The sequence below is a fragment of the Theobroma cacao genome, chromosome 1 (genome assembly GCF_053813885.1).
Source record: "Theobroma cacao isolate CCN51 chromosome 1, ASM5381388v1, whole genome shotgun sequence".
NCBI lineage: Eukaryota > Viridiplantae > Streptophyta > Magnoliopsida > Malvales > Malvaceae > Theobroma > Theobroma cacao.
Window position 1 is genome coordinate 39,002,486 of NC_142639.1, and position 24,057 is coordinate 39,026,542.

At 34.3% G+C, this 24,057-nt stretch overlaps 2 protein-coding genes across 3 annotated transcripts; one reads left to right on the top strand and one right to left on the bottom strand.

Annotated features, from left to right (window-relative positions):
* Positions 1 to 3,853: 3,853 nt before the first annotated feature.
* Positions 3,854 to 4,876, bottom strand: LOC18613963 (Integrase-type DNA-binding superfamily protein). The gene has a single exon (XM_007051464.3). The coding sequence runs from the start codon at positions 4,844 to 4,846 to the stop codon at positions 4,271 to 4,273; it is 576 nt and encodes a 191-aa protein (XP_007051526.3). The 5' UTR covers positions 4,847 to 4,876; the 3' UTR covers positions 3,854 to 4,270.
* A 16,274-nt stretch (positions 4,877 to 21,150) lies between these two features.
* On the top strand, positions 21,151 to 23,879 carry AIB (ABA-inducible BHLH-type transcription factor). Of its 2 annotated transcripts, none has more exons than XM_018113841.2 (2): positions 21,151 to 21,422; positions 21,723 to 23,879. In XM_018113841.2, exon 2 carries the CDS (start codon positions 21,735 to 21,737, stop codon positions 23,577 to 23,579), a length of 1,845 nt encoding a protein of 614 aa, XP_017969330.1. In that variant the 5' UTR covers positions 21,151 to 21,422; positions 21,723 to 21,734; the 3' UTR covers positions 23,580 to 23,879. The 2 variants fall into 2 exon arrangements, with proteins under 2 accessions (XP_017969330.1, XP_007051528.1); XM_007051466.3 differs by having other exon boundaries at positions 21,732 to 23,879.
* Positions 23,880 to 24,057: the final 178 nt, after the last annotated feature.

The following is a 24,057-nucleotide window of genomic DNA, read 5'->3' on the forward strand; positions in this document are numbered from 1 at the left end:
AGCTATTTCCTCGTATCAAACGAACTATTAGTAGTAATTGTTTTCTTTTATCTAGTATTGAGAATTGATCCATACCGTACGTTGTAAATAGCATTAGCAGGTTTCGAAGAAGGGTTATACCCATGTACGGCAAATTAGGAAGCCGACTAACTCAACTGGAACAGAGGAACACTGATAAGCAAGCTACCCAGGCAAAGACCAGTGCCTGCTCTTTTTAAGTCACTCGAGAAAAAAGAACAGAAAATTGAAGTGGAGAAACAATTAAAGATTGCAGCTAAGCATCAGGCAAATGCCCGGTCTTGTCAAGACGGTGGCCCCAGTGGGGTTTCGATGCCAAGTGTCCCTCATGCAAAGGCTAATTCATTACAGAAACTCCAATTTGACAGGGACGCCATTGAATCATTCTCTGCAGCTTAGTTTCACAAAGTCACGTGTCTTGGTGCACATCCACTTCCGTGGGCCCGAAAACAAGGAGCGATGGGATAACCAACAAAGTCCATTAATTTTTTGACCTCCTACCTTCCACTTATTGTTTTATGTCTTCTTCACGTGCTTTCGCAGACCCCAAACATCAGCTCACCATGAATTACTTACATGCACTTGCACCTTATCCTGTTCCCAAACTCAGCCCTCAATCTCGTTATCATTAGTTGTTCTCCCCCTCGTAAAAATCCCCATGGATGAACTCCAGATATTTGCAATTTAGTTTAATTTCTCAGTGTCATGTATATTGAAATGTGGTCGCAGACGGCTTATAGCTTTACCAACATAACACCTAATTAAATTCAACTCCAAGACTAGTAGTAACTAGAATTAATTTGAGACTTGAAGAATTTTACTGGTTCGAAGTCTGAAATGAGAGAGAGTTATCTTTACTTGTGTAGTCCAAGTTTATATATAAATTACGAACTGGAAACGTAAATATTATATATAGATATTCCACACAACATTCAATGATTTTTTTGTGCAGAAATAAAATGTCCTTAGAATGGAAATCTGACATGTGGGGATTGGAGATTAGGTACGATTGTTCCAGAAATTGTCGTGGCTTTAGATTTGGAGACCAACTAGAATTAGATATGGGAACTGTCATATATTTTTAGATTTTCTGCCACTACTGCTTCACTGCAAGTCTTCAACACACCTCGACCCCTTTCTCAGAACAATCCTGCATTGAGGAAGATCCTACGACCAAAAATTCTGTTTTGGTTTTTCCCTTTTACTGGGGGAAGGCAGCAAATCTTACAATGTGTAGGTCCAATTTTCCCATCCCTTTAAAATGAGTAAAACATAAGTAAACTATCGTTTAATAATATATGGAAGGACACCTTTGACACAAGTGTAACTTGCTTTTGACTTCCTCTTTTTACCATACTTAAACGATGCTGACAAATTTCATTAATTGTTTCAAAAGTTGGGATGTCTACCAAAAGGAAAGAACAGGAGAAGAAAGAAGAAAGAGTGGGCATACAGTATCACTGGTTAGATGATGTTTCATATAATTGGGGAGAGTTGTGTTATTTCTATTGGATAGTGCAGACCAAATGCCAAAGATGAAAGCAACGCCTTCAATTTGAACAACTTCCAAAGGAACAGGCCGCGCCGGGCCAAGGGGGCGACATGTATGGAGCCAATCTTTCAACATACCACATTGGCTGACCCGACCCCTGTGGTCCAATCGAATATTCGTTTGCTTTGCAACTTTTCTTACAGTTCCAGCACACTCAAAAAATATTCATCTGCATGATCATGCCAATCCCTCTGATTGATGATGGGTTGAATCCCGAATTGAATTAAAGTAATCTCCAGAGCTGTTTCTGAGTTAATTGTTGAATTCGCCTTTTCTAAATCTTCTTGTGAAATGATAACAACAAATACTACAAGGCTATGGCTCTGCCAGTCTGCCATGTTTTTGCCAAACTATTCTGTCCTCCCGCACATGTTCTTGTTTCTGTATTAAAATCTCGTAGTTGGGATCTTTATTGCAGTGTCCTTTTTCTTTAAAAGCCGCACTGCCTTTTGTTCACATCGAGAGAGAAATGATTAATACTGAATGTTCGATTAACCGTAAATGTATTCATATACTCATGGAAGTAATTTGGAATATGTTTACAAGATTCTTCAATACACAAGTAGGTTTTAACTTTTAAGCAACAGAAAAAGTTTAACCATTTAGACTTCCCCCAGGGACATAGATTTTTAAGTTAATTAGTACTCTTAACATATATTAGGAGAATTCCAGGACACCTGAATTTCCTCCAATTGATTGATCTCTGTACAAGTTCGACATGGTTGAGTAGAGATTTGACATTTGAATTAATGTCGATCTCGTCTCTTCATTTAAGAAACGAAAAAAAGAATTACTATTTACCACTTGGTTTTTCGACGAATCAAAATGATTTTGTTTCGATTTAATTGCAGTTAATCATTTAAAACGAAAAGGTCGCTCTGCTGCTAGTGATTGCTGAGATGGTAAGTCTTGGTAATGGCTAAGGGGGGATAGCATCATTTTTCAGACCCATCAACATACATGTGGTACTAAATTGAACAACGTTTTCTTTTTCTGTCACATTGCCAATTTTTAATATTTTCTGTCGAAATCTGTCATTGTTATATTTTCAAAGGTAACAAATTTTTTAATTTTCTTGAATTAATTAGAAATGTGGGTATGTATTTTTTTTCTTTTAAAAAGAATCCAAATATATAATAAGGTATCTACATTTCAAATTTCTTAAACATTTTATTTGATCTATGATACGTGTAAAGATAAAGATTCAAATCCAAAAATTTTGTCTTTTTTTTTAACATAAAAGAAACATCACGTCATATTTCTAAAAAAAATAGTGATATCTTTGTTTCGTATTAAGATTCTACATCAAGTGTCTAATAATTTCAAAACTGGATCTGTCATATTCTTGGATGTTTTAAATATTAATAATCATGAATATCACAAGAAGCTTGGATCAGGTGACAGTGAAGTGAAACAGAAATAGAATTGAGGGTTTGTATATCTCTTAGCTTTGATATTTTTTTGTTTACATGTGAGGACAAAAATATATATAGAAATACATATGGCATCACCAGCATGTCAAATACCCATAAAATTGAATAGATTTATCAGTTGACAATAAGGAGAATTATAATTAGGTTTCTATGATTGGGTTTTAAATACAATAATTTGAAGGAGAGAGCTGCCCAGGTGAACTAACCTATTTTAGCAACTACACTATTCTGCTCATAATTGAGCAAGCTCTATAGTCCTTTTTTTCTTCTTACAAGCAGCACTATATACTAAAACTCAACTTTTAGATTATTTCCCAACCCTTAAATCTTAAATTACCATAGAAAAAAAAATCACATTATACCTTATTTAGGGGTGTTATTCAATTATTAAACTACATATTGTTTTAATTTTAAATTTGTTGAGTATTCGGAATTATAATAACAATAATGTGTATGTGCGTGTAAATACTTAATAACACTTAATTAAACTTGGTTCTTACCATATAACATATGAATTGATAAAAAAAAAAATCAAATTCGAGGTTTAATTATTCATGTGACTAATGTAACTTTCTTTAAACCACTTAACACAACCTCAATTGAGCCATTATTCCCTTCCAAATATTTGAAACAAAACTGTCCCTTAATTTTGTTCTAAAAATAAAATAAAAAACACCCATAAAGGCCATATTTTTTATGAAATAAAAAATAGAAATGAGTGATATAATTATAACAATACATGCAAATTAATATTTAATTAAAAACAATTCTAACTTAACTATATTCTAAAATCCTTTTGGTCATAGAGAGGACTTAAAATTTCTCAAAGGTCCTTTCTTTAATGCCAAACTGAAAGGAGCAAAAGACCACTTTATTGGCACGCCGGTCTTATTTACATACAGAATGTGTCCCCCACCTCCCCATAATATTCCATGTACCGGGCACCCAGTGAATTCACTTAACCCACACTTGTACACACTTAAGTTGAAAATTAAGGGGGAGGGGAAGAAACATAATATAACAACCTCCTCCTCTTCTCTAAGTTGTAATAATTTACAGAAATCGGCTCGATTTCTAGCCTACAGATGACGGAAACTGTGAATCAATTGGGAACCTGGTGCATCTTACCTTCGCCAAATTGCGTGCCATACCACAAAACTTATATAATGCCAAATCATCAGTACATAAAGAGCGAAGACAAGAGGGTGGTGAAACATTTATGGAGATTCTTTTTTCCTTTTTTTGGTTCACAACACAACCATACACATCAGAGACATGCCAAGAACTGTTGTTGCTGCTGAGCCTCGACTTCCAGCCACGACCCATCGCCGGTGAATGTCCACCCGCGTGAGTTCCATTGGCACCCGCTGTTCATCAGTTCTGGCAGCTCAATTTCGCCCCAAAAATCATCAGCGCCGTGTCCGTCCCCGTCTTCGGATGATTCTTGACTTTTTTTCGACGAAACTACTGAATGCGCCGCCTTTGCTGCCGCGGCCTGAATATCTCTAGCCGTACACGTCGACGGTCTCGGTAAATCCTCCACTTCGTCGGGAAAATTAAGCTGCGCTTTACGTCCCCGTAAGCAGAACGCCGCTACATCGTAGGCTTTGGCGGCCATTTCTGGCACGGGGAATGAGCCTAGCCAAATGCGCGACTTTTTGCGTGGCTCTCTAATTTCCGACACCCATTTGCCCCACCGCCTTTTCCGGACACCCCGGTAGACGGGATGCCTCGTGCCGCCTCTCTTGGAGTCGTGTTTCGGGTGAGTTTCGGCCGTGGTAGTGGATTCAGGGGAGGTGGTGGAGGTGTTCAGGTCATCTTCAGTGTATGGTGGTTGCTCCATTTACGTTAGGACCGTTGGCTACGAGTGTGTCGTGGGCATTTATATTTGCATTTAGACGTTACAACTGTAAGTAAATTTACAAGAATACCCATACTTAAAAGTGAGCAAAGTCATTTGTCAAACTTTAAAGCATGCTATTGCGGGAAATATACAAGCTTACGCGCCACTTGTTTGTGTAAGGGCTGCGATTAGGGAATCGGATTTTTATGACACAACCCAACCCTTGTTTGGCTCAATCATTTTTGTCATGATCAAGCACCAAAAATTAGTTGCACCAAACATACCATCACTTCTCTCAATTAACTTAAATTTATTATAATATCAAACAAAAAATCTAAATTTGATCTAAGGATTGTTATTCATTTTAAGAGACGTTATTCTTTTATAATTTTATTTATACAAATATATACTAATGCTAATACTAATACTAAATGTATTACCAAATGCAAAAGAAGGTAGACATTTGCAAATATGTAGGGATACTTTCTCTTGGAGATTCCTGTTCCCTTGAGCATAGTCATGGAGCGATGATCAGTGAAGGAAGCAAGGAGCGCGTGCTATTGGTGGAGCTGTGATGGTCTTAATATGTCCCCTACCAACAGTGACGGAGAGTGTCGATGAATTGGCACGACAATGACCAAGTTACCCTTTCACGTAAACTCATGGACAAAAAAGCTCTCTCCCAAAGGGTGGAGAGGAGAGGGCTCTCAACAAAAGGTCTTTCGGTCGTCTAGGGTTGGGGAGATGGTTCACACTTTCACATGGTGGAAACGGTAACACGAGAATTCTGTGAATCCCTTTTTCGCTTTCTTTTAGGGCCTTTTTGATGGTGATATTTTTTCCATGATTTTTGATGGGTTCTTTGTAGAGTAAGCTACGTTTTAAGAGCTACTCTTTATGTTAAATCAGTAGAGATGCTGAATAATTTGCTACCCATTCTTTGTCTTTTTTAATTGTTTTTTAAACTTGTTTTTGGTGGGAAAAGATGCCCATACTTCCAGGTCATCTAGCTGTTCGAGGTCAAGTTTTGAGCAAGACTGCTTCGTCTTCTCCTCTGTGAACATCCTAGTCAACTTGATTATATTCCTTTCAATCATTAGCCCAACATTAAACATGCAAATTAACATGCTTTCTTACCTAATTTTTTCAGAGGAAATCAAGGATATGTAAGGACCAGTTTGGACAGTTTGTAAATTACGACAATATTTTTTTCTTCTTACAATAGGACTTAAATTCTTGAATCTAGCTTTGCAACGTTAGTGCATGAAAAGCAAGTTTAATAGTGGATGCATAGTAGGAATCAAACTTGATTGTATGAGTCCCAGAATGCTAATAAACAAATCATGATGGTTCTACAAAATATGGGTTTGACTTTAAAAAGTTTATTATTAATTTAAGTTCTTATGTTCAACGATTAATTAGTTATGCATTTAAATATTTGATTCAGTAACAAGGTCACGCGCTTCAAGAGTTATTTACTAACTGAAATAAGTTTATTCATGCCATGCAGCTAACTTAATATCTCTCGAATTCTCCCGTTTAAAATTGGAAGCTGTTCATTGGCCAACGTTGTGGGAGAAGATAAGAGGGTTAGCAGCAAAAACCACTCAAAAGAGAGAGAGAGAGAGAGAGAAGAAACATAAAGGGAAAAAATGGGCGTTCTTTGTCTTGAATCTCGATTGCAAATCTGCCCCGGATGACCATGAACCACATAGCTGCGAAACCCCCAACAGAAAAGAACAAGCGACTGGGATTCGGAAGAGAGAGGGAGAAAAAAATAGCAAAAAAGGGTCTAATTTTTCATTTTAAAGTGACCACAATATCGTTTTTGTTTGGTCATAGAAGGGTAAGTTAACCATTGGGAAGCCACGCACCAATAAAATCTTATCTGCTTCCGTCAAATAAACAAAAACAACAAAACACGACGCTGATGATGGATTTTACGCATCCTCTTTTTGCCGAATTAATAAATTGTCTGTCTCTACCGTGGGTTTTTTTTTTTTTGCTTCGGAAGTAAGAATTTGTGTACAACTTTCCTCTAAAATGAATTTTGCTCCTTCAAATCGGTATACCAAACAGGCTATGTGCTAGGAAATGTAGGACCTTGCATGGAATAAAGAGGGGCTACAAGGTAGCTAGCTAGGACGGAAGAAGGTGGCTGGAATTAGCTGTTTTCCAAAGTCGTATGACTTTGTTTTGGGGACCCATTCCTTCCATGTCCTTTACTGGCTTTGTCCTGTCTCAACCAAGTCCTTTTACGTGAAAAAGAAAAATCTTTTTCATGTGGTAAAATGGTAATGGTTGAAAACTAAATTAGACTTCATTTCTTCTATAGCATTTATTCCTTTCCATTTTCAATCTCCATGCTGTGATAGATTTCCAGTTTGGTGAACACTCAAGAGGTAAGTTCCGTGAATCAAACAACAATCTCACCAATTTAGTGGCATCAAAAGCATTTGGAAGGGTTCACTCTATACTATGTGAAAGACAATCGGAGCACTTAACTTGAAAGTTAAATCAATCAAACCAGGGTTAAAACACACTTTTCTTTTTATTTTAATTTAAATACGAGACAATCTTATGCTTTCTCGCAACTTTCATTCGTCATTTCTATAGTTTTTCATCAAATGGTTTATATTCATGATAACATCGAAAGTAAATTTTTTGTACAAGACATTTTCTATCTTTTTTTTTTCAATAGTATCTTATAAGTTATTTTTTTCTCAATTAACATCTATACTGAATAACTTTTGTTCTCATAAGGTAAGGATGTTAATTTTATTTAATAAAATTATCAAAATATTTTAATTCAAAATTAATCTATTTGTTCAAACTTAAGAGTATTTTTGTAATTTTATTAGAAAAAATAAAAAAAAAAACTTAACCAATTATGAGAATAAATTTTATCCATAGATGCTAATTGAAAAAGAAAACTATAAAGTGTTAATTAGAAAAAGAAAACTAAAGGGTATTATGCCAAAAAATAAAAATCACAAGAGATAAAGGTAGAGTCTACCCTAAGTTAAATTAATGCAAAATGAATACTCTATGATGATGATGATAGCATATGAGGTAAATAATATGTCCATTATATAGACTAACGTCCTTAATCTCTAATATTATGCTAAGGAATCATAGGACACCTACTGATTCCTAATTAGTTTAAACCGATGGTACAATTAAATCCCAAACTACTTTGTTCAAACAAAACACCAAAGCTAAAGTCTCGAGTTCGAATCACGCAAAGCTCATCTCCTTTCCTATTGATTCATCTTTTGGTGTCGTACATCTTACTTAATTAATCTTATCTTTCAACTTATTAGAGCTTTTCTCTAGACTAGAAATCATGTCTGAAGTCTTTTATTATATATCCAATATAACATTAATAAATGTATTAAAATTGATATGTATAAGAAAGTTAGATTTTTTTATAATTAATTTAAAATTTTTGAAATAATTGATTATCTAATTATGACTTCCTTTAATAAACTCACGGAATTAATTGATACCGTTCTTCTCTCTGTACAACATAATCAATGCAAATCTAGCATGGGTCCATGAATTTGTTTGTATTGAGAGAGAGATTTTACAAGTATAAAATGATGAAACAAAGATGTCTAACTACTATTCCACCCTTCAAACTGAGATGGGGCAGAGCAAAATAAATGTAGCGGTCAATTTTGTTAGGATGAAACATGTGTGCCTCATCAATATAAATATTTTTTTCCTTTCTTCATCTTCTGTTTCCCCTTGTTGTGGCTTTTAGGTAGAGTGATGTAGCGTAGAGGTGACCCAAACGGGCACTACAGCCATCTTGCATTTGTACTTCAAACTTTTAAGTTCAAACATGGAAAACGTGAATCCTACTTCTACACATTGCTGAATTTTATGCTAGTCTACGGGAATAGGGTGTCAAATTAATTAATTATTAATACATTGAGGATAATTTTAATAATAATTATATTAAAATAATGAAAGATAGAAATAACAGTGATGAACAGGAATTTTCTGTTTTTCATTTAGTGTTTCATTTAGTATTTTTTTTCATAATTTTTTATCATGTGTTTTCTAAATTTCTTTTGTTATAGTTTAAGATTTATAATTTAAAGATTAAATTTTTTTATTTATAATATGAAATTAGCTATGTGATATAAAATTATAAAAAAAAAAACAAAATAAGAGTAGAGGGTTTTTATTTGTGTGAAACAAAATATACTTTATTTAGATTATTCTAGTCATTATATTTTTGGACTCTTAATATTTTTCTTTTCATAATTCAATTAAAGACGATTCATCATTTCCTAGAGGTGATACATAGTAACAATTCAACACGTAATTAAATCAATACTCCACGAGTAGTTATTGAGTTAACCTCGAACTTGAAAAGGAGACTATATGCTGGTCTTCAAGGAAGATTTACAAGGCAGAGATATGTACTGTACCCGTGTGTGTTTTGAAGACTTGATTCTTGGATAGCTTGCAGGGACTTGAGATATTGCACATGATGTGAGCAAAATTATGCTGTGCTAATTGATATGTGTAGAATATACATATATATATATATATATATGTATATCATATATGTACTATTATGAAAAACTCTTAACCTTTTTGTTTGAGAAAAAGCCACTATATGGCCAAGTTTTCAAAAGGCAAGGGGAAAGCCAGGGCCCTGCCCAAATGCAGCTGCAGATGCTTCTCTTTTATATATATATACATAAGGCACTTAATAATTTAAAAAGTGAACTAAATATATTTATTTTTTCCTTATAATTCAAAAAAATTATGTTTTTGGATTGAATTTAGTCTCTCTACATTGAATTTTTATTCAATTTAGTCCCTATATCTTACTTGTTTCTTCAATTCCGTCCCTTTGATATTTATTTTGGTAGAAATTTTTTTCCTTGATCTATCACGTGCATTGTTATGTTAGCATGTTAGTACCAAGTTATTATATTTTGCCACATTAGCACTAACGTCATCACTTAAAACAATCAAATTGAATGCCATTAGGAAGAAAGATTAAATTAGAGTAATTTTTAAAATCGAGAGACGTTAATGCGATTTTGAGTAGATTGACTGAATTGAAAAAAATAGTCTAGTACAGAGACTTCTCAGATATTTTAACCGAATTGAAATATAAATATGTAGGAATATGGTTTTGTATTCATAATAGTTAGATCAGGTGGATATGAGTATTTTTCTAAACTGATCAATGCTCAAGTTTTTTGTTTTAGGGGTAGTAAACCGCAATTTATTTTTTCAAGTAATTAGATAGGATTTTGAGTAAAATCATCAATAGCTTTTTGAAAGGAAATGTTTTTTGTAACTGTACAAGTTTCCTTTGTCCAAATCAGGTATTTATATTATGAAAATTCTTCTGCCTATTAAGCAAGAGATTTAGGATGATACATTGATTATCGAGACTAATAAATATGCTTTTCAAAAAAAAAAAACGACAACTTGACTGAAGTTTTTTTTTTTTTTAAGCCTGTGTTCAATTGAATTTAATATTTTACCATATCTTCAATGGCCCATGCCATTTGCTGGGCAAACACCAAAGCTGAATCTAAGAGAAAGGTTACAAAACGTGGCGGTTGTTTCATAGCAAGGCTGAAATGGACAAATAACATGTTCATCGTCCTTTTGCTTTACTGTCAGTGAAGATTGCACTCTGATGACGAAATTATGTTCTTCTGTATGTCGGAACCGTACACACAGCAACTGCCTTCACTACCACATGATGTTGCTCATTTTCAGCGAAGGAAAAAGGCAAGCTGGTAATCTCACTGTATAGATATCCACGTTTTAAATATTTGCAGCTTCCACAGTTCATTGGCTGCGTAGAGAGTATACGATGCTAGCTGCTGATAAGTTCGCGTTGCTGTTGATGTTGTTAACTTGGCTTCCCAGCAAACATGCAAGAAAATCGTGCCTCCATTTTGACACTTGGTGTTGAATTGAATTATTTTCCAAACTATCTCACCTAACCAAAAATTAATTTTCCATTGTTTGAGTTTAATATTAATATATCAAGTACTAGCTTTTTTTAGATATCGAACTGAAATGTACAAGTGGAGTGAAAAAAAAAGATGTGGTTATTTTCGATTAATTCATTGAATTGATACATCAAAGATAGGATGATAAGGTGTTCAATGGCACTGATAAATATTTTTTTCCCTCTTTTTTGGGATAATTCTTGGTTTCTAATTTTGGTCATGCAAGAAAGTTTAGGAAGCAAAGCTTTTAATGGATTCTGATGGGATTTGGATTCAACCATTTATGCATGTTTCCAGTCCACTTGAGAAGTCGTACCAGATACTAACAACCTATGGTCAGGTATTTGCTACATTATAGAATCAATCATACTTCTTGTTGGGGAGAAGAAGAGATGAGGCAATGAATTAATGCCCTGATTTCTGACGGGTGATAAAGCCTGAAAAGCAGCAGGATGGTACGCAAAAGCAAAAGCAAACAAACAAGGGACTGCTATCCAACCATTACTGGGGTAATTTGCAACGATTGGCAGTTTTGGCACCACATTCCGTGTATCTTGCCGTGAGCTTTGCAATCTGATCTGTCACGTTGTTGTCGCGGACACGTGCATGATAAGGATCTTCCACGTCACTGGCCAACTTGCAAGCTCTTCCAATCACGTGTCAGTTGACGGGGCCCCTTGTCAGGGAAATTTGGCCTGAGTGGACGATGGGAGACGTTGCCACCTAGCCTTACTCGATTTGGGAACACTTGGAGAAGGAGAACCATGAAACTCGTCACCATCCATCGAAAGTTGAGGTTAAACTGGAGGCAGCTTGCCGTGTTCCTTGTCTGAACTCCGAGAGCTCACAAAGAAATTAAATACTATAGATGGGAGGGCACTTTCGGAATGAACCAATGTTTCAATGTTGGGACCGGATCAACCATCCATCCCAAGTGTGACACGACCAATCTTTTTTAAACCAAGACACGTACTGACGTTGTTGTCGATGTTAAAGTAGTTTGTGAAATGTGTTGTTATCAGCCCAAAGCATACTTTCAGGTGATGGCATTGGACATTGGCAATGGTTACGCTCCACTCGTTATCGGCTGCCAAGCTTTTGTTTTCACTGATTGATTTGGTGGGAAATTAAAAGGGCAGTTAACGTATCCACCATCCTGACGATGGGATATATGTTCATTCCGAATTGAAGTATTCTTTTTCCTAGTTTTCCTAAGAAAAATAGTTGCAAATTATATAGACAATATCTTATCAAAAAGAAAAAGATTTTAAAGCTGAGAGTATGTACTGGAAGATTTTAATGCTTTATTTTAGTTTTAAAATTCTAAAGTTGAATTGGGTCCGAAATGGATTCAGAGTTAACCAAGGACCATTGGAGATCCCAAATATTAATTGTTTGGGCTTGAAAACCAAGGAGGGGAAACACGAGTCCGCCGCCACTGCCTATCCGAGCCCAACCTTTTAACATTTGTACATGCAGGCTCGACATAGTTAACGACCCAATTGCAAAATGGGCTCTTACTTTCTAAAGAGCTTTATCTGTTTTTTTTTTAAGACCTGTTAAATTTATTTTATATTAATATCAATATATATCTAAAGTTTATATTTGATATACATTTAGTATATAATGCGTAAACATTATTATTTAGTTAGAGAGTATCACTCCATTAATATGTAAAGATAAAATTTAAAAAATAAAATAAAATAAAATTTTTCTAATATAAATATTTATTTTTTAGAATTTTTAATTTTTAAATTCATTTATTAACAAATTGATAATATTTAATTTGTTAACAATGTATAAAATTTATACGCTAACAATATTTTAAATAGAAATTCATATATATATATATATATATATATATTATTTTATCGTATTTATTCTGGATGATTGCGCTGCTTGATTTTCTGTATAACGTTAACTGGTAAGTGTGGCTTAGCTGCTGCCATTTCTGCCGAACCTGATCGAAAAACACGTAGATTGTGTGTGGTAACAGATTTCTACCTAAATGAAATTCTCTTGCAGTGTTTGAGTCGTCGAAATCAATCCAATACAAAGGGATTGAATTTCATAGAATGGATTGCCTCTCCGTTGATTGAAAAACAAAATCATCAATGTATGGGCTTGTTACTTACTTTCACATTTCCAAGAATGGAGATTAATTTGTCTGGTAATTTTAATAATTCTAAAACCTGATTAAAATAAAAGAAACCAAGCTTATTGTAACGGATTCGAAACCCAGCTTATCTACCCAATGGGCCAAAACTAGGGTGTGGAACTGTTTGTGTTTATTCATCAAGAACTGATTATAGCAAGTAACAGTTTAATTAAAAAAAAAAAGGAAGAAAAATCATAACTCATACGGGAGAAGGTATATAAGCAATTATTAATCGGAAAAGCATATGCAAAAATATAATGCAAAGAACATTATCCCTTCCACAATGATAAACCAAAGCTAGCAACTAGTTTTTAGTATCATTGAAGAAACTAATTAATAAGAGCAACATGTCGTTAATCCCAAACTGCACCCTCTACAGTAGCAAAGAACTAAGATCTTCGTTTGAGTGGAAGCGAACATCCTTGGCAGCTGTCTTATTGCTTGTGAAGATCCATATTTTATTGTTCTTCATGCTTTTTTTAATACAATATGACACTGAAGTTTAATGTTTTCTGATGATGATTCTTTGGATCATTCAGGGGACAAAGCTTGCTTACAAGCACTACCAGCTGAGACTCAAACCTCTAACTTGCATTGTCATCAACAAAGTTATCAAAGTTTTTGGTTTCGGGGTATAAAATTCAGCAGAAAAAAACACATAGTAGGTTGTCTTGTGTCACACCGAGCGATTATTACAAGTTCATGGGGCTTAAAAGCTGGATTCGAATGCAGCTAAGTCCGTTGATTCGATGAGGAAGCACAGACTCTCAACATGGTAATTACTAATTAGGAAAAAGATCATTTGTTTGATTATCCAAATACCTGAAACCCAATGCAAAACCTCAAAAAAAGAAAAGGAAAAAAAAAAGGAGGAGATGTACTCATCATAAATGCATTTGTCGGTTTAATGCTTAATCAACATTGATTTACCTTTCAACTGTTGTTTTGCTTAACATAGGTGCAAACAAGTACGAATGCAGCATCGAATGGTATGGGTTTTTTAATTATTAAATAATAAGTAATGACACAATGAAAACCAAAACTTGTCAGATTTAATACTATTAACAAAATAGTAGGACATTTGAAATTATACGTTTTGTATTTTAAAATAAATATAATAAGTTTGTTGTCATCAATGTTAACTATGTCACTATAGGTCCACGACTACCAAAATAAGATTATTAAAAAGAGTAGTGTTTTTTATTTTCATTTAGAAATTAAAACAAATTGGTTAACTTGTGTTTTTAGACACGACTAAAAATTATAAAAATATTTTTTTTAAGAAAAGTTTTAACCTTGAATATCTCTTCAACCAGTATAATTAAACAATTGATTAACATTTTCGTAATATATTTAAGTGGCTAACCTTATTGTTTGTATTAACGGCTTCTCCTGTACTAATATAGAAATAATGATAAATTAATGTTAGGGTTGAAGGCAAGGAATCTCGAGATAAGAAGCTGCAAAAGGCAAAGTAAATGGTTTTAGGTATGAGTTGGCTTATTCAAAGCAAAGACCGTCAGTCACAATTCCAAATTCAGACACACCATGCACGTTCAGCACGTGCGATCAACGGTCAAGGGGGTTGGGTACGTTTTGGGACCCACAGACGGTTGCACGTTCCACTCGTGCTGACTTTTACTTTTAGGCTTAAGCCTACACCGCCCTGCTCCCATCCAGCACCGACAAGGATCTTGACCGCTGAATCTCTGCCTCTTAAGGGGCTTAATTATTATAATTTTTATATTTTTAATATAATTATGAATTTATGAAATATTAGAACCAAAGTAAAAATTTTGGTGGCTCTACGTTAGAACCGGCCCTGCTGCCTCCGCGAGCATGGATCAGTTGGCTAAAACTGTTCCCTCTCTCTCAGTAACCTGCCCATCGTGGTATGCCTTTGCTTCAAAATCGGACACCCATTCACTTCCGTATAAAAGTATGGGTAATGAACCAAGGATTAAAAGCTTTATTTATCCCTTTTTGTCCCCTTAATTAGGATTAAAAACAAATAGTTACGCAATAGATTATATGGTTTGATTGGAATTTGTACAATGATCTAAAAATGAAACAGTAATTGCAACTTTGGCAGTTGGACAGCTATTTGACGTTTATCATCGACAATGATTTTATTTTATTGAATATAGCATTTACTCTCCCCAACTATAGGCATCAATTCACGAACCTTTTTTCTTTTTTGACTATTCCTCCAGGGGTTCCAATCCATTTACCATCTCTATCAGCACGTGAAAAACTGGTACATCGGCCCTGATAATTGCACCACAGTTAGATTCTTCAAATCAGTTACTCTTAAAAATTAATTAACAAAAAAAGGAAAACCCCAAAACAATAAAAGCATGGGTATAGTTGTCTTGTGAAGATGGAAATTGATTTGTCTTTCCATTGACATGTGGATATCGTACCACTAGAATGAGGAATTCCTTTAGTAGGTGGGTCCAAAGTCGGTGTATGACATGTGAGTGATACCGTGACAGCGGACGGCTGCATGCAACTTGAAAACATTTTCACATTTTCTTCTTTTTTATTATTATTTCCGGCGAAAGACACCCAACATTTTCCGCTTGTGCCTAACAGATGTCAAATTCAAGTACAGCAACCCACTACATATATACGTCGGGCTCGTCTGTGCTTAAAGACAAAGCTGCCCTTTTCTCGTCTTATTAATTATATTTTTTTAATAGATCAATGAGAATTTTTTCAATTATAAAAATTATGTAATTGGAAACATATGGAAAATTAGCATGATCGGATAAAATTATATAATAAATACTAGTTAATGAATATGACACCATTTGAATTAATTAAACGTTTAAAAGTTCTAACTCCTAAATCGGTTTTATCATTGTAACCAATTATTATTATGAAAAATGTAGTATGTTTCAACCAAAAGAAAAAAATAGACAACTAATTTTGTTCCATATCTTATATTAATAAAAAATTGAATAAGAATTAAACTTATAAATAAGAATCTGCCTCATTCAATTGATAAATATGTATTTTGAATTAAAACTGTGAACTTGAAACAAATGTAATAGCATCAAAATTTATTAAAATTTTTATTAATTTAAGATTTTTTATAAAAGATATTAAGATTGAAATAGACATAAATCAAAGTACATTTCTTTTTTTTCTATAAGTAAAAGAGCGAGTGCAAACAAAGATATTATATAATTGAATTTGAAAAAATATTAGGAATCTTACATTTATAAAAGATTAAATTAATTTAAAATTTATAAATGAGTCATTCGTCACATAAGATATATGTATTTTTAGTAGAAAAATATGAATAGTGATAATTGAATTAAAATAATAGATTGTAAGCTACATATTATAGGCAATGATCTTTATAAAACTAATGAGATTTAAGATTCCATTTAAAAAAAAAAATTATTGCGCGTAGAAGAAAAAACGGATCAAGTAGTTAACTTGAGGTTTTTGAAGTAATTTGGGACAATATTATGGGATTCAATGAGCTGCTTGGTCCACGTATAAATCATTTTTTATAAAACAAAATAATTTTACTATTATTTTACAGGCAATGATAACGCCGTTGTATGCCGTACTTGCAAGTCTTAAAATTTTCCTCTTTTTTCTTTTTGCTTTTTTTTGAAATAGTATTTGGAAGCGCACGCCGACTCAGCCAAAGCAGGCAGAGGGGTGAAAATGGTAAGAGGGGAGTGGACCAAGGAGGTGATGGAAGAACAGATATCGACACGTCTGTACGAGCCGAAGCAAAAATGCCGTGTGATTATCAAATACAGACACACGCCAAAAACGTTATACCATTTTCTTTTAATCTCCAAATATGTATCCAGTATATTAGATAAATTAAAAAAAGCTTATTTAATTAAATGCACATCACGTTCTTCTCACTCTAAAGCCCCACCTCGGTTCACGTTACGCTCACGTGCTCTTCACGAGCTTTGCGTCTGTCTCTTTTTGCTCTTTCTTGTTTTGTAAATTACCACTACTAGAAATAAAATTTTAATTTTTTAATTGCTTTATTGTTTTTCGATAGCATCGATAAAACAGCATGCGGTGACGACACGTATGAGAGGGACCAGAAAAGACCGCACGTGGCACGCGTGTTCTTTGTTAAACGTGTGGCCCTTTTTTCATTCCAAAAAACGCGTGATGAATGGACGACCTGCCCTGCGACTTTATGTTATTTTTTTAATTCAGTTTCCATTCCTAGACTTGTTCTAACAGATAATTTCTTGGCCTGACGTTTGACTTCGGGGCGTGCAAAACAATTCAAATTGGTTTAAAAAAGACTACTGGGTGGTGATTGTCACGCTCCACCAAGTGTTCGGTTGAAAATTCTACCTCTAATAATTTTTTTTGTTAAAGCGTTTCCCTTATTCTTTAACATTGTTATCGATAAAGAAATTTAAAAATTAATATTATTTTTTATTTATTATATTAAAAAATTTAAATATGGGAACGATATAATTTTCCATTTCTTTATCGAAAGCAAACCATTATGTGTCTGTTCGTTGGCAATTTTCGACAAGATTTTTTCAATCTTTTTATTCAATACTGAAGTTTGGACGGATTCGAATATTTTACTAAAAAAATGTAATATAACTCTTTTAATAGTTTATAAAACATGACATGACAATCAATTTATTACCATCAATGACTATTTATTTATGTATGATCGAATCAAATATACTAAAGGTCGATAAAGGGAGAAATAAATGAAATTTTTGAATAAAACAAGACATGATATTTAAAAAAAATTTAAATTATTTTATGCCCAATAAATTGAAGATTTAATATTCTGATTAGTTAAGTCAATTAAAATTTAGGAAATATTATTTAATCAATATCAAAGAATAATTTTTCAAATTGACTATAAGTCTATAGGAGTAAAAGCACAAGCTGTCACGTGAAAATGGACGAGGGATGACTCAAACTTTTATAGTTAGTCGTGCAAGAAGAAAGTAGAAAACCCTTGTTCACAAGGCAAGCTAAGAGTCAAACACCCAGATCAAAGCTCCAACACATGCGCCAATAACAATAATTTTACTGTAACTCGAAAAATAATCAGCGCTTTCATAGGGCAAAATATAACGCAAATTTTACTATAAGTCTCTTGTTTTACTGCCCTGCACTCTGTCAGATCATAAAGAAGCTGCATGCCTGTTTTTACTTTCAGAATTTTCAGAAAGTTGAGACTTCTTCAATCCTTGTATTGTCATGTTTCTGGGATATTAGAGTGATGTGTTTAGTTATTTCATGTTTAGGTTTTCCCCCATGGTTAACATGATAGTTATCAAGAACAGTTGGTGGTGCATGCATGACAGCAGCAACAATGTGAAACAGGGGTGTAACACTTTATCTATCTTTAATCCAATATCTGTGATGTCTCTATTCATCTTATCTAAACTTTTCTTATACCAATCTAAACTTTATTCCGAGTAGAAGTAATCCTTTTTTAGTTCTCTTTCACACTGTCTATGAAACCCTGGCAGATTTTTTTTTTTTTTTTTTTTTTGCTGCTGCTGCTGCCATTGGATGCATCTGTAATTTTAGGAAAAAATTAAAAAAGAAAAATAATTGCATTGGCTGTTTGTGGGCCCTTCCCCGGGGGGGGTGGGGGGAGGGGGGGGGGGGGTTTGTCTGTAACATCTCTATGAAAAGAGATCAGCGTCTCCAAATGAACTTACACTCTGGACCGTCAATCTATAGAAAGATTTGTCACAGGTATGGACCCACAGTTATCCCCCAAAAGAGAGATAACATTCATTAAATTACAAATTTTTTCACTATATAAAATAACCTATCTTACAAATTAAACAAATGGGCCCAAAGTCAGACTTTTGTGTTTGGTTGGCTTGGTATCACTTTCAACTTCGGTTTGCCTTAGATTCTACTCAATTAAGGACCATGGGGATGCATTATGTCTCTAATTATGAAATTAATCTTCATTAAGACATTAATCTCGAAACCTCAAACTTATCAAAATTTGGTTGGTCTCCTAGGACTTCTTTTTTGTTAAACTTTCAACGTCATGATTCCCAAAGACAGAAAATAAACTGATAATCTGATATAGTATTTGTACAATTGAGTTATTTCATCGTTAATCTGAGGGCAAGGGTACGATAAACCCTTAAAACTTTAGGACCCCACCCATGGTCAACCTCGTTTTACTTTCTTTTGAGGAGGCCTACGGGTGTGCTGTGCTGGTACCTTTGCATTGATAAAATAATCAATCAAAGAATTTGGATATACATACCCTCCCACATTTTTTCCTTTATTTGATTTCGAATCTGAAAATCCAAACTAGATTTTTTAAATATTAAATTTTACTTGATAAAATCGATAATAGATTTTTCCTTCAAAAACGACATCCGTATTGTCTCGTCGTTCCCTGTAGAACCTCCGAGCATCAAGATTTGATTCTTTTCAAAATTTTTGAAGATTTAGCAAAATTCCTAGCCTCTGTCGTGGAATCTTACTCCTTAATCATTCCTTCATCAATCTTTTCTGTTATTTTCCAGACATGATTGCATTTCTCAAACTCTGGAGTCTGGATTCCTTCCTGTATCCAACAAAAGCAAAAGTAACTGCTCTGTTTTTTCCACGACAAACAGTGAAAAAACAGAGAAAACCTTTGATCTTCAGTCTGGCCTGTTTTAAATCCTCCTCTCTGCGTCGACAACCTTTGCTGCCTCCAGCTTCCATGTCATAATTAACCTGTCTTCTCCCGTTCTTTGTTCCAAACACCCGGTTCAAGATTAGTAGTGAGGCAATTTTTTTTTTTAAATAGAACAAGACATGATCAGCAGTTGTAATATATTGATCATGGTTGCAAAGTCTACAAACTGACATAAAGATGTGTTGACGATTACAAATTCATTGTTTGTTTCATCTCTCAGCACACAGCTCTAATAGTAATCACATTGCAATTCACAAATAACATATCAATTTTCCTTTTTGGGGTGAGAAAACATCCCCTAGTCCTCATTGCCATTGTAAACGTTTTCCATATGTAAATTTCTCAATCATTTTTTGTTTAAAAGTATAATTAAAATCATTTTTAGTTTACCAACTAAATAATGGAGCAATGGACATATTTTTTTTTTAACTAATCAACAGTGTTCATGATATGAAAAACATATAAATACTTATGATTACCATATTTTAAAGTATTTATTTTCTAATCTAAAAAATTGCAAATTTTTTTATATTTTTGTTAACAAAATAGAAAAAATCCAACACGATCAAATTACCGAAAATAATAATTATATTTTTTGTGTAATTATTATATAAAAGTAGAACAAAATTTGATTTGAAATCTTAAAAGATGGTTCAAAAAAATAATTTTTTTCGAATGCTAACTTCTACGTACCAAATATTTCTAACTCTTATCATTCACACACCGAATCATTAACAACCAAATTGACACTTCTCTTAAAATGGAAAAAAAAAACTATTCAAATTTTTATTTTAATTTAAATAATTTTGATGTAACGAAAGAAATGGCTTTCAACAATTACAACTTATTTATTTTGAATATTGTTGACGTTTAGAAAAAAAAAATTCAAATCAAACTTCTCTGATTACAAATGCATATATATAATAATATTGAAAGTCTGAAATAAAACACTTAAATATACGTAATACGAATGTTTGAAAAGAAAAACATAGGTGTTGCTAAAAATATACATATAAAAAAAGGAAATCGGGGTCACAGGAAGAACGTGTGGAAGCCTAACGTATTACGTGCCACTGTTTAGCATGAGATTCACGCAAGTTTATGTCCCCTCCCTAGCTGTCAGAAGAAAAACCTTTTTCATTATTATCAACAAAAAACATTTAATTAAAAAAAAAGGAAACTTCAAACTTAGTACTAAAAACTGTGCTTAAAGTCGAATGAAAAATGATGTCGGAGAAACAGTAAAACTCTCTCTCTCTCTCTCTCTCTCTCTCTCTCTCTTAGGTGTTATCTTTTTCTTTTTTAAAAAAAGAAAATTAAAAAAGAAAAAAAGAAACCTCAGAAACAAAATCCTTGCCGACTACCCCTCAACCTCCAACCAATTAAATTTTGAACCCAAACATTGTTAACCATGGTTAGTCTTCAACCCTAATATCCCTTGCTTAACCACGGTCCACTTATTGCAGTTAGGATTTTAGAAAAAAGAAAAAAGAACCAAAAACAGCAAATTCCCTTCCCCTCTCTTCCTCGCTCTGTTTTTTATCTCTTGCTTTGCTACAAAGAGGGAGAAATTAGGAAAAAAAAAAAAGGAATTACTTCTTCTCCTTTCCTCTTGACTGATCCTTTGTTTCTCTAGGGGAAAAATTTGTTCTTGTTCATTTTTGTTTTTGGACAGTGCCCTGAGACTTTTCAACACTCTTCTGCTGATCCCAAATTTGCTTTCCATGCAAACTGGTTTGTATTACTATTTATGTTCAAGTATTATGTCTTTTTGGATTTAGTTCTAGCTTCTTTTTTTTTCTGGTTTTCTTTATTATTTACCAGCCAGTGAGATCTGAAAACGGAAAAAAAAAATGGTTGCTTTATGTTGGGCATGTAGAAAACCGCATGTGCTTCTAGTTTAGTTAGAAATGCATTGAAAAAAAGATGTACTTTTAATTGTTTTTACGGGTGAGATTTGATCTGGGTATTTGAGAAAATTTCTTCTTTATTTGATTTTGGGTGTAATTTCTTTTTTTTTTTTGGATTTTTGAGGGGATTTAGAAGATGAAAATTGAAGTGGGTATGGGAGGTGGGGCTTGGAACGATGAAGATAAGGCTATGGTTGCTGCTGTTTTAGGAACAAGAGCATTTGACTACTTGATAACAAGCTCAGTTTCAAATGAGAACCTTTTAATGACTATAAATAGTGATGAGAATCTTCAAAACAAGCTCTCAGATCTTGTGGACCGACCCAACGCTTCTAATTTTAGCTGGAACTATGCCATTTTTTGGCAAATTTCGCGGTCTAAGTCTAGCGATTGGGTCCTTGGTTGGGGAGATGGGTGTTGTAGAGAGCCTAAAGAAGGAGAAGAATCTGAAGCTACTCGGATTCTTAATCTGCGGCTCGAAGATGAGACTCAACAGAAGATGAGGAAAAGGGTTTTGCAGAAATTGCATACTTTGTTTGGTGGATCAGATGAGGATAATTATGCTCTTGGGCTGGATAGAGTTACTGATACTGAGATGTTCTTTTTAGCATCCATGTATTTTTCATTTCCGCGAGGAGAAGGTGGTCCAGGGAAGTGTTTTGCATCTGGGAAGCATGTTTGGATCTCGGATTCATTGAAATCAGGTTCGGATTATTGTGTTAGGTCGTTTTTGACAAAGTCTGCTGGAGTTCAAACTATTGTTCTGGTCCCTACTGATGTTGGTGTTGTTGAATTGGGGTCAGTGAGATCTGTACCTGAAAGCTTAGAGTTGTTGCAGTCAATAAGAAGTTCATTCTCATCTAATTCGGCGTTGCTTAGGGCAAAGCAAATGGCAGTAGCAATACCAGTGGTGAATGAGAAGAAAGATGAAAATACTCATTTTTCGAATTTGGGGACTTTGGAGAGAGTGGAAGGAATTCCAAAGATTTTTGGGCAGGATCTGAACAACACTTCTCATGGTCATTCCAATTACCGGGAGAAACTTGCTATAAGAAAAATGGAAGATAGACCAACATGGGGAGCATGTGCTAATGGTGGTAGGCTTTCATTTTCAAGTAATCAAAATGGTCTCCATGGTTCAGGTTGGCCACATGTTCATGGTGTGAAACAAGGGAATCCAACAGAATTTTATGGTTCTCAAAACACTGCAAATAATTTTCAAGAGCTTGTTAATGGGGCTAGGGAAGAGTTTCGGGTTAACCAATTTCAGTCACAAAAGCCAGTGCAAATGCAGATTGATTTTTCAGGGGCTACTTCAAGGCCTTCCGTAATTACTCGGCCATTAAGTGCTGAATCTGAGCACTCAGATGTTGAAGCTTCGTGCAAGGAAGAGAAGCCGAGTGTAGCTGATGAAAGGAGGCCCCGAAAAAGGGGTAGAAAGCCCGCTAATGGAAGAGAAGAACCTCTTAATCATGTTGAGGCAGAAAGGCAGCGCCGTGAGAAGCTGAACCAGCGGTTCTATGCATTACGAGCTGTGGTTCCCAACATATCCAAGATGGACAAAGCTTCATTGTTAGGAGATGCAATTGCTTACATTAATGAGCTTCAGGCAAAGCTCAAGGTCATGGAAGCAGAAAGGGAGAAGTTTGGTAGTACTTCAAGAGATTCAGCAGGGTTAGACCCTAATCCAACTGTGGAGAATCATATGCGAGCTCCTGATATTGATGTCCAAGCTGCTCACAATGAGGTTGTTGTAAGAGTAAGCTGTCCTTTAGATTCACATCCTGCATCAAGAGTAATACAAGCATTTAAAGAGGCACAGGTCAATGTTGTTGAGTCAAAACTTGTTACCGCAGATGATACTGTGTTTCATACATTTGTTATCAAGTCTCAAGGATCCGAGCAGCTAACAAGGGAAAAGTTGATTGCAGCATTTTCGCGTGAATCCAGTTCCTTACAGTCATTATCATCTCTTGGGTAGCACACAATTGCATTTAACATAGTCCATAGGCGTAAAATTACAGTGAAGAACCTGTTTTGAAGCTTCTTCAGAGGTTTTTGATATATAGCAAGTGATCCTTAAAAGAGCAGAAGGGCCTGCTAGGAGTAGAAATAACTACCTATTGACCAAGTAGGGCAGCAAATTTTCTGTGATTTGTTTATATTATACATATTCTGTCATAATGAAGGTATTTTTGCAAGATGAATTAAATTTGTAAGTTTAACCAACTATGTTATTGTTGGTTGTTTAGAAATTGATTTTTTTTCTTTTGTTCGTTTATTTTTGGTTCCACCAATTTTTTGTTCTTTGCTCTGTCCTCTTGCCTTATTAGAATCATTATATATCAAGTCAGCACTAGACATCTCTGAGGTTTTAAAGAATGATTCAGTGCATATGATTTCATTTTTCTTGATCAGCTCCTTTTCCTCTCTGCAAGTCATCTGCAATGGGTTGTTCT

Excerpts from the sequence above, each read along its gene's own strand:
- LOC18613963 (XM_007051464.3), bottom strand. The coding sequence starts at position 4,846 with ATGGAGCAACCACCATACACTGAAGATGACCTGAACACCTCCACCACC.
- AIB (XM_018113841.2), top strand. The coding sequence starts at position 21,735 with ATGAAAATTGAAGTGGGTATGGGAGGTGGGGCTTGGAACGATGAAGAT.